This window comes from Pteropus alecto, unplaced genomic scaffold, assembly GCF_000325575.1.
Source record: "Pteropus alecto unplaced genomic scaffold, ASM32557v1 scaffold25, whole genome shotgun sequence".
Taxonomy (NCBI): domain Eukaryota; kingdom Metazoa; phylum Chordata; class Mammalia; order Chiroptera; family Pteropodidae; genus Pteropus; species Pteropus alecto.
In genome coordinates, this window is record NW_006441955.1 from 29,958,760 (window position 1) to 29,970,511 (window position 11,752).

The following is an 11,752-nucleotide window of genomic DNA, read 5'->3' on the forward strand; positions in this document are numbered from 1 at the left end:
TTGAAAAGCAGCAAAAAAATCAGTCTTTTTTTTTTAGTTCCTCTTCTTTCAAGTCCCGAGGGGTAGAGAGAATTCTTTTAAAAGTCTGTCATTCAAATAAATTTCAAAGCTTCTTCATGTAAGGTAATCTGATATGACTTAAGATATAAGAAATCAAATAAATTTAACAAGGCTGGTTACTATGTTTCTTCATGTTGCTCTGTAAGCTTTTTTCCTCAATAAGCAACCAAGGGCATTGTCAGTGTCTGCCCATCTCTATAACTGCTGGAGAACTCAGCTCACAGCCTTACACAAGGAAGATGGTCAGTATTATTTGAATGAGTGAGAAATCCTTGCCAAAGAAAAACCGTGCTTTTCCCACGCAAAGAGCCTTGGGGTCTTAGAAATAGTAGGCTTAATGTTAATCACATCTTAATAAGGTATTGAAGAAGCTAAATTCTTTAAACAAAGAAGAAAAACACAGGATGGAATTAACAATAGATTAGATGTACAGGAAAAAATATTAGTGAATTATGAAGACATAGCAATAGAGATTATTCAAAATGAAACACAGAGAAAAAAAAACTGAAAAATAAAACAAAAAAAGGGAGCATTAGTGAGCCATGGGACAACTTCAAGTGCCCAGATATACATGTAACTACAATCTCTGAAAAGTGAGGGAGAAGAAACAAAAATATTTGAAGAAATAATATGGAGTAAATATCAAATATAATGAAAACTATAAACCCACAGAACTAAGATGTTCAATGAACTCCAAACACAAGAAGCATGAAGAAAACTATACCAAGGCATATTACAATGAAATTGTTAAAATCGTAGCTAAAGAGAAAAAATTTAAAAGCAGCCAGAAGTGGTAAAACACATCCTATACAGCAGAACAGATGACGATGACAGTAGATTTCTCATCAGAAGCAATGCAAGGCTGGAGAGCAACATCTTTAAAGTACAAGAAAAAAAAAAACCTAGAATTCTATACCCAGTGAAAATAACTTTTAAAAATGAAGGCAAAATACTTTTTCAGACATACACGAGCTGAGAGAATTCATCACCAGCAGATCTGCACTATAAGAAATGTTAAAGAAGGCTCTTCAGGCATAAGGAAAATGCCAGATGGAAACCTGAAGCTACACAAAGGAATGAGGCACTCTGAAAATGATAAATACAGGGCAAATAAAAAGACTTTTTTCTTATTACTTAAATTACTTGAAAAGATAATTGACTATTTAAAGCAAAATTAATAATGTATTTTGTAACACATCTGGAAAGTAAATTGTATGACAATAGTAACATAAAGGCCAAGATTGAAGAAATGAAATATATTGTTGTTAGGTTCTTATACTATTCATGTAATGGTATAGCATCTGAATGTAGACTGTATTAAGTTAAATACGTGCATTACATACCCTAAAATAATACAACAAAGAATTATAGCTAACAAGCTGACAAACGAGATAAAATGGAAACAGCAAATACCCAGTTAATTAAACAAGAGACAGAGAAACCATATTAATAATCACATGCAAATTACATGCAGTTTAAATGGTCTAAGTACCCTAATTAAAAGGAAGAGAGTCAAGATGGCGTAGTAGGGCAGTCAAGATGGCGTAGAAGGTACAGGCTGTGCACGCCTCTTCTCATTACTACACCATAATTATAACGAAGCTACAGAACAACCATCATTGGGAGTTGTCTAAGGTCTGGCTGAACAGAAGCCCTATGACTAGGGACAAACACAAGAGGTCACCGCGAACTGGTAGGAGGGGCGAAGATGCGAAACCACCGGGTCCCACAACTACATATGGTGATGGAGAATCAGGAGGGTTATCTTGGCTGCAAAGCCCCCTTCCCTACCTGAGGAGCAAGAAGTCCCAGCCCCATAATAGGCACCCAGCCCAGGGTTCCAGTGCTGGGAAGAGAAGTCCCTACAACCTCTGGCTGTGAAAAACAGCAGGCATGATGCCTGAGTGAGACAGAGGGCTGCAGGATTGCAGACATTCCTCTTAAAGGGCCTGCACCTGGACTTACTTGCTGATGGACTCACTCTGAGTTCCAGTGCTGGGGCAGCTACTGGAGGAGAGCCAGGGACATACGGGGAGACACTGAGTTGTTGGACTTCAGGACAAGGGTCAGAGAGGTGGCTTTCTCCCGGACAGAAGTACTAGCAGTATCTATTGTTCCTGTGTTGAACTCTCTCCATTCGCAGTGTGCAGATGCAGGTAGATGCCATATCTGAGTCTCCATCGACCTGGCTAACACACAGCCCGGGTGGTTCCCTAAGACTCCGCCTCTCCCAACCTGTGGACCCACCGAGGCCACTTTTAGTGGTTTATTCCATACAAAAGGCCTGTCTTGGCTTTTGCTGCAGACTTTCCTAAAATCTCTCAAAGGTTCACAAAACCCAAAGAAGCAGCATCTGACCTCGGCATGCTCTATACCTCTTGCTGAGCAGATCCAAACCCCGCACTAGCGGCATCCAGCCTGGGTTCCTGGCTTGGCCTCACAAGGCATCTATAAGCCCAGCACAAGTGGCAGCCATCTGTGAAGTGCTTGGTGACTCTTATCAGGTGGCCCCAGGAGGTACACAGGCTACAACTAAACTTGGCCTGCAGCTAGACCCCTCCTAGGAAGCCCTTGGGCCAGCACACCCGGTGGCCTGCTAACACCAGCTCTGGAGCAGGAATACCAACTAGGGATACACCTGAGAAGAACACATCTGAAGAGTAGACTGAGCAGGCACCAGAGCCCCACTAAAGTGAATCTTGCTCCATAGGATCAGCCCCTCACCAGCCAGTCTTCACAATCAATCAGCCCAACTGTCAATCCCTCCCATCAGTCTGCAAACAGCAACCAAAACTCAACTATAACAGGAGGGCACACACAACCCATAAAAGAGACACACCTTGAGCACCTTGCTCAAGTGACCAGGGAAGACTGTGCCACTGAGCCCCACAGGACGTCTACTACATGAAGCCATTCTACTATGACCAAGAGATTTAGGAGCCCTACCTCATACATAGAAGCAGATATAAGGAGGTCGCCAAAAGGGGGAGACAAAGAAACATGTCCTCCATGAAAACACAGAAAAAAGCTCCAGAGAAAGCTCAACAAAATGGAGACAAACAATCTACCAGATGCAGAGTTCAAAACACTGGTTATAAAGATACTCAGTGAACTTAGGGGAAGAGTAGATGAACTTGGTGAGAACTTAAACAAAGAGATAGGACACGTAAAATGGAGAAGGAAAACAAAAGGAACCAGTCAGAAATGAAGAATACAATATCTGAGATGAAGAGTACATCAGAGGGAATCAACAGAGTGGATGAAACAGAGGATCAAATCAGTGATTTAGAGCTTAGGGTAGTGGAGGATACCCAATCACAACAGCAACAAGAAAAAAGAATCCAAAAAAATGAAAACAGTTTAAGGAGCCTCTGTGACAACATCAAACATAACAACATTTGCATCGTAGAGGTACCTGGAGGAGAAGAGAGAGAACAAAAAATTGAAAACCTATTTGAAGAAATAATGATGGAAAATTTTCCTAACCTGTTGAAGGAAATAGACATACAACCCTAAGAAGTTCAGCATGTCCCAAACAAGATGAACCCAAACAGGCCCACACCAGACACATCGTAATTAAAATACCAAAGGTTAAATATGAAAGACAGACTCTTAAAAGCAGCAAGAGAAAAGCAATTAGTTACCTACAAGGGACTTGCCATAAGACTATCAGCCAGTTTCTCAACAGAAACTTTGCAGGCCAGAAGGGCTTGGCACAAAAATATTCAAAGTGATGAAAAGCTAGGACCTACAACCATGATTACTCTACCCAGCAAAGCTATAAAAGAGCTTCATATAAAAGAAAAAGCTAAAGGAGTTCATTACCACCAAGCCAGTATTACAAGAAATGTTGGAGGGACTTTAAGAAGAAGAAAAATATGTATCAAAAATATGAATAAAGAATGGCAATAACTACATATCTATCAACAAGTATTGCAAATGAAAAAGAATTATGCTCCAATTAAAAGACAGGGTGGCTGAATGGATAAGAAAACAAGATCCTTACATAGGCTGCCTACAAGAGACTTACTTCAGATCAAAAGACACACACAGATGGGAAAGTGAAAGGACAGAAAAAGATATTTCATGACGGACCTAGAGGGTGTTGTGCCGAGTGGAGTAAGTCAGGTAGAGAAAGACAAATGCCATATGATTTCACATACATGTGGAATCTAAAGAACAAAATAAACAAACGAACAACAACAACAACAAAAAACAGAAACAAACTCATAGATACAGAGAACATTTTGAGAGTTACCAGATAGAAGGGGGAGCAGGGAGTTGGTGAAAAAAGGGGAAGGAGTTAAGAAGTACAAACAGGTAGTTACAAAGTAGTCATGGAGATATAAAATATAGCATAAGAAATATAATCAATAATATTGTAATAACCATGTACGGTGTCAGAGGTGTACTAGATTTATTGAGGTGACCACTTTGTGAGTTATACAGATGTCTAATCACTATGTTATATGCCGAGTATAATTGAAAAAAAAATTTTTTTTTAAAGGAAGAGATTGTGAAGTTGGATAAAAAAGCAAGACTGAACTATATGCTTATTAAGAAACCCACTTTAAATATAAGACGCATATAGTTTTAAAAGGATGAAAAAGGATATACCATGCTAACACTAATCAAAAAAAACTGAAATGGCTATATTAACATCAGACAAAGTAAATTTTAGAGCAAAGCCTATTACTAGGGTTGAAGAGTTCCATTTCATAATAATAAAAGTCAGCTCAAGCAGACACAGATGTTTATATGACTAATAAATAGCTTAAAAATACATGGTGAAAGAATTTATCAAACTACTATGAATGAATGCTAACGCACTACTTTTATATTGTAAATCCAACTGGGCATACACAGAAAAGGTTTAATAAATAGCTGTTGAATGAATTGGATATCTGCTATATACCAGATACTTAGATAAGTCCTTTATATATGTTATCATCTATCTTGACAACAACTTTGTCAGGTAGGTGGGCATTAATTTTGTTTTACAAATGAGAAAACTGAGGCTCAAACCAATTAAGTAATTTTCCTAAAGCTACATAGCTACAAACTGGTGAGCTGAAATTAAAATCTAGGCTTGTCTAACTACAAAGTCCCTGCATTTTTTATCAGATGTATGCTGTTCCAGTCTACATTTACTTATGACAATGAAGTTGCACTAGTGGCTTTTATGATGAAACTACCTTATATGAATGTAAGTTCTACCACAGTTCTATGAGATGCATTGCTAAATCCACAATGCACAGGCATAGCTTGAGGTGATTCTACAATAATGATAAAAATATAACATCTGCATGTGGCTAACAAGCCAAGTTGCCTTTACAACTGTATTGACTCACTGAAAAGGATCTACATTTTACAAGTATTTCATTCATTCATTCGATATTTGAGTCACCTACTATGTTCTTTGAGGGAGGAAAAGATTGATGAAATGATCCCTGCCTTCAAGTAGCTTTGAATCTAGCAGGGTTGATGATAAACACCTAGAAAATCCTAAAACAAAGGAGAAGGTGGTAAGACCATTGAAATTACAAAAACAAAAACAAAATAAAACCTGAAAGTTCAGAGCACAGAATGCTTTTCTAACTGAAGAATCACAAATGGGTCCATAAAGGAGGTGTCAGTTGAACTAAGCCTTAAAAATTTAACAAAAATTTTGAAAAGTACAATTTACCAATGAGAGAGAGTGAGAGAGAGAGAGGAGATGAGATTGGATAACAATTCAATTTTTAAAAAATAAAGTAATGTTGAAAATTTATATCAGGTTTAAAATTTGTAGCCTAAGTCAAAACTGTCTTATAGTTTCAGAGCTTTTTCTTGTTACATAATATGAATATTATTATATTATACTATGTTCTGAAAATTTTTTAATCCCAATTTCTGAAAACTTGATTTCCTACAGTCAATTAGTTGAGTATTGTGTACACAGCTTTTGATACAAACTAATGCTGAAGTAATGGAAATTTGAATCATATGAAGGCAAGTTGTAAAAAATGCTTTCCTGCATATGTCCATACCGCATTGTTACTGACTCTGACTTTCGTCTGGTGATGGACTCACATGAGAGGCATCTTGTGCTCTCTAGAGAGCATTAATAGCTCTATTTACAACTGGAATGTAGAGAACATAGAAGAGAAAGGGTGAGCTGAGGGGGGAGAAACTAACCAGAGCATTCAGAGGCAGCACAAGGAAGGCACTGTAAGCAATAACCCAAAGGTTATAAATGTTCACGGTGAGAAAACTCAGCAAGAACCCTGACAATGACCTTCAGCCCTCAGCCACAGACCACTAACTGTTGACCATACAGAACCTAAAAATTTCTGTTCCTTTTGTATTTGAACACGTACATGGTGCCAGACACTGCTCTTCGTACTGGAGACAGCAATGAACAAGGCAAGGTCCCTGCCCTCATAGAACTTACAAGACATAATTAACAAGGAAACAAGTTATAAGAAAAGAGAGCTAGTTGTACTGATGCTTCCTCTATGCACATCCAAATGGAAATATCCTATATATTCGACTATGCCTTAATAAAAGTAGATGAAGCATATAACTAGATGAAACAATTTATCTCCAGACTGGAAACAAATTCAGCCCAGTGCACACTTACAGTGAGAGTAAAGTCGTAACAGTCAGGGAGTTCGTGATGACGAATAGTCTGCAGATTAATGGCCTTCAGTTTAAACTTCAGGTCCACTGTTAGGAGTCTAGAAAACAGGAGATTTTAGTGCAGTGAAAACATATACACACAAATATAAGTTACATTCCCTTCTGCTTCCCTCACCTGTGAAAGTCCAGGGTTAAGTTGAGTTTATTTTCTTCTAGTGTTCCAATGTAAAAAGATTCATCTGGCTCTACAAAGAAACACTCTGGCATAGAAAGAAGCAAAACAATATAGCATCCAAAATTAATAAAACTGCATCTTGAAAAGATAATATATTTAAAACTAGATATTCAGATTCGAATTAGTATTTTTCTGAATTGAGATTTTAAAGGCTAGACATCCATACCACTTGGTTACAATCACTCATTTGTTATTTTTAGACATAAGTGGCTACATTACTGCAGTGGATGGGAGTGGACAACGATCTGAACTCTATCTCATTAGTCTTCCATAGAATGCTATCTTCTTTCCTGTCCTTTAAACCTAAACTTTGAGTCCTTCCTCCCTTTTTTGTATTCTAAACACAGGTTTGAAGCACTTGCATTTTTCAACTTTAAAGGAGCTATTTTTTTAATATTATGTATTAACTATTTTTCCTCAGTAAGCACTTTAAGAAGAAAAAAAATGCTCAGTTAGCATCTTAGAAAGTTTTCACTAATCAATACTGTAATCCTTTACTATCCCTCTCAAAAAAAGAAAAAAAAAAAAGAAAAGAAAAGAAAAAAAGAAAAAGTCCCAGTGGCTATTGTTGAAAGCATTCAAATAATTATTTTTTAATTGAATGACTTAAACTAATGTTTTAGGTACAAATTGCAAATAAAATTCTGCTAATAAGAATAAGTCGTGCTATTCTAAGTTCTGTTTCTCATCCCTCCCCCAACCTACCCCAAAGATACTGAATAGTGAAAAGAGAGAGTTTTATATACATCGAGAATTTGCAAGCATAATGTTTTGTAAGGATAATATCTGCCTATTTAACTGGCTTATTCGGCATGAGAGGCAGAATATAGTAGCTAAGAGTATAGACAGCCTAGATTAAATTTCAGCACTGCTTCTTACTAGTTTCATCTTTAGCAGATCACTTAACTCTCTGAGCCATAATTTAGTCTTCTAAAAATTGGGGATAATAATAAACCTTACCCTTGTTGGAGGTTTTTTTGTTTTTGTTTTTGTTTTTAATCATGAGTTATAGTAAAGGGCTTAGAACAGTACCTGGCTGAACACATAATTCCTATACGGTTCTTACAATGTCCTAATAACACAGACCAAATCAATATTTTCAGAGATGAAATTACTGATTTTAAGTATAAATCAAGGAGCTAGAAATGGAAGTTCTAGCTTATAAAAGAACATTACCAGTTTCAATTATTGGATCAATGTCAAAGGTATCATTTCCAGGACAGATGTTTCCTTGCTTGTAGAAGTGCTGACAGATCGCCATACCAGACTGTTCCGTACCCTTACTCTCATAAGCATGATTCCCAACTGAGATGTTAGGTAGCTGCAAATACTTCAACCAAAAAGAGAAACAAAATGGGAGTGCCGGCCAGGGCAAAAGTAAAGCCATGATTCCCCTCCCTCCCTGCCTTGGAAAATGTCAGGTTCCCACCTCTACTCTGGTGGAGACATTTGCATTAATATGAGTAACAAGCTACTGTGTGCATCAGGACAGCAGAGGAGGGAAAAGCACTCAAGAATTAGAGTTCTGAGTTCAACTGTCAATTCTGTGACCTTAGGCAAGCCACAAACTTTCTGGGTTTCTGGTTCTTTATCTGCAAAATTAAAGGTTTAAACCCATAGTTTCAGAGATTCTTTCCTCCTGTAAAAAAAAAACCATGTTCAGGAACTGGTTTTTACTTGCGATGCAAAGACAAATTTGATTTACCTTTGATCTATTTCCTGTCAAGACAGAGTTTTGCTATACTATTGCAATATAGAAAGGGAGATACAATTGCTCCAGGCTAACCAGTAAAACTTTTTATAAAAAAAAATATTTTTTAAATATTTATCTTTGCAAGAATACAGTTTAGTCACTTTCAAAGCAATATTCTCCTCTCCTGGTGAATCCTTTAATTTAAACAAACAAGAATATTATGGTGCCTTAGAATTGTCAACTTAAAACTTTTAATAGATTTCTGCAGATGAAAAACACAAAACTAAGTGTTTCAAAGGTGACTGTGAACAATGTTGTTTGACACACTTGGTGATACAAAGATAAGGATATGGTGTCTCTCTCTTGGGATTAATAATTTAGTGGGATGGACACATAGATAAATAATTCTACTAAAAGTTGATCAGTTGTTCAAGCCAAAACTTAGGAATTATCCTTTAGTCTCCTTCTCTCATCCTCCACTTCCAATTCATCAGAAAATCATGCACTACTTTCAAATTATATCCCACATCTGACTGCTTCTCATCACCTTCGCTGCTATTATCCTAGTTCATACCAGCATCATCTCCCACCTGGTCTGCCTGGTTTTCCTTTATCCAATCTGCACACTCACCAAAGTCTAGTCTTCATAAAGAACTCATAGGATTGTCGCAAAATTAAGTGAATTAACACAGCGAAACCCTTAGAATAGCGACACTCAGAACATGAACCTGTTCAGGACTTCGTTTCTGTCCTTTCTTCTCCCTGGAAGCTTCTTCTTTGAGATAGCCACCACCTCTTCCCCACTCTTTTGTCTGCTCTCTGCTCACCTATTACTTTATCAGAGAGGCCTTCCCTAACCACCTCCATGTATTCACTCTTTCTGCTGCTGCTTCTTTTTTTTGGTTTACAGTATACTTATACCAAATGACAGATGATATCCTCATTTACTCGTTTACTGCCTATCTATTTGTATTAGAATATGACTTCCTTGACTTTGTTCACTGCTGTATTCATGTACCAAAAACAATATCTGATACATAACAGATGCTAAATATTTGAGTGAATAAATGTTAGCCTTTGCCAATATGTATTAGTGGCTCTCCCCTACTAAAAGCCCTCTCGCAGCTTCTTGTCTCTCTCAGAGTTGACTTGAAAGTTCCTTTCCAAGGCCTATAAACCCAATCCAGTCATACTTGCCTCTTTTGCATTTCTTTAAACATACTCAATGTTTTCTGGCCTATAGGGCCTTTGCTCTTGCTAATCCTATAGCCTGGAAAATTCTTCCCCAGATTTTATGTCCTCAGAGAATCTTTTTCTGATTGCCATGGACTGTAATGCTTTATGCTACTTTATTTTACTTCATAGCACTCATCACTATATGAAATCAAATGATTTTGGTTAAACTTGTTTAAAATCTATCTTCCCGCATTAGAATATAAATTCCACAGCAAGGAATTTCTCAAGTCCACCACTCTAACTCCAGCACTTAGGAAAGTATTAGGCACAGAATAGGTACTTGAATACTTGTCAAATCAATGATAAGGTAAAAAATTATTATAATGTGATAGTGGCTCTTCATTTACTACAGCTACTCTATGCACAGTGAGATGGTAAGCTGCTAGAATAAGATCTGTGATTATGGCACCAAGATTTCTATTAGCCTTGGGACTGGGAAAATGAGCCAGATATTTATGGTAACAGAAGTAAGCTGCATAAATTGTTAAGTAGCATTATGTCCTACATGTAGGGGGAAAATAGTATAATGCTGGAGATATTTTGATTTGAGATTTTTGTTTTCTATTCAAAGAAATAAATGTATTAAGTCTTTCTAAAGCTACTCTGAGCCAAATTAATATTTTTATGTGATGGGGGAAGACATAAGAGGCAAAGAGTTCATTAAATGAAAAAGACAGTAAGAGATTGAGTGTGGTATGGTACTTCAGGCACATCATGAAAAAGCAGGGGTTCTTTGGAAAAGACAGTGATGCTGTAGAAAAAGGAAGGAGCAGGAAAAGAGGAAGACCAAATATGAGATGGATTGACTTCATAATGAAGCCACGGGCATGAGTCTACAGAAGATGGGCAGGGCTGTTGAGGACAGGACATTGTGGACATCACTCACTCGTGGAGTCACCAGGAGTTGGAACTGACTCAATGACATGTAACACACACGAGGTACCAAGTAGATCAGTGTGCATGGAATGTGGGGTGTATAATGAGGTAAAGCTGGAAAAGCTAGCAGAGGTCATGTAAAGTCATATCTAAATGGGGTCCTTTAGCCCTTCTGAGTGCCAGCTATTTGTGAGGCAAATCCCTACAGGAATTACCTAAAATCTGAAACTCTTGACCACAGAAACTATATGTCTCAAACCTTGTAACATCTTGAAACACAAAAGACCTGAGGCACAGGGCTGCAGGTACCTGATAACATTATAAGCTACAGTACAACCAGTCTTCCTTGTTGTCCTATTAAGACTCTTTCTGAGGCTTGGAGCACCTGTGAGAGCTGGATGGTCAGGGGCAAGTGGCAGGGCTGTGTCCAGCTAAAGGGAAGCTCTGGAGCTCGAGTCAGAGGACTCTGGGCCAGGAATATAGTGTGGGACTATGGTTGGAGGGAGGATGACCTATGGAATTGACTGATGAGGCACCTAAGTGGCTGTGACTTCTCTGGAGCTTTAATCAGGCTAGGCCTCTGTCCCACTGCCTCTGCAACTCTGTCCTGAGAAAAAGAGTTTTTCAAGCATATCCATGGGTCTCAGGACATCCTTTGAGAGATAATATAAAAATACAGGAAAGATCCTAATCTGAGTGATGTGGCACCCAAAGTAAAACATATTAAAACTGTTGCTCCTTTGAGGTCCTTCTGTGACCACTTGAACCTAACACATATAATGAACCTTTGAGTTCATTTATTCATTCTAGTTGGTTTCCCTTCTTCCCTACCCACTGCCCTACTACTTCTTGGCTGTTTTCTAAAGGAGTCACTTAAAATCACAGACTTGATTGCATAATGTTATGTGAACACTGATACACACACATATTGCATATATACACATGATATATATATATGAAATACATATCTATATATACAATACATATATATTACATATACATGCAATCGAGTCTATGATTTTAAGTGTATG

At 37.7% G+C, this 11,752-nt stretch overlaps 1 protein-coding gene across 1 annotated transcript in view; it reads right to left on the reverse strand.

Annotated features, from left to right (window-relative positions):
• MCOLN3 (mucolipin 3) overlaps positions 1-11,752 on the reverse strand; it is a 27,511-nt gene that overhangs the window by 10,692 nt on the left and 5,067 nt on the right. Inside the window, exons 2-4 of the mRNA XM_006919368.1 lie at positions 8,093-8,246; positions 6,857-6,941; positions 6,683-6,779 (exon numbers count right to left, since the gene is read on the reverse strand). Of these exons, the coding sequence (XP_006919430.1) occupies positions 6,683-6,779; positions 6,857-6,941; positions 8,093-8,246 (336 nt within the window). The remainder of the gene's footprint in view (positions 1-6,682; positions 6,780-6,856; positions 6,942-8,092; positions 8,247-11,752) is intronic.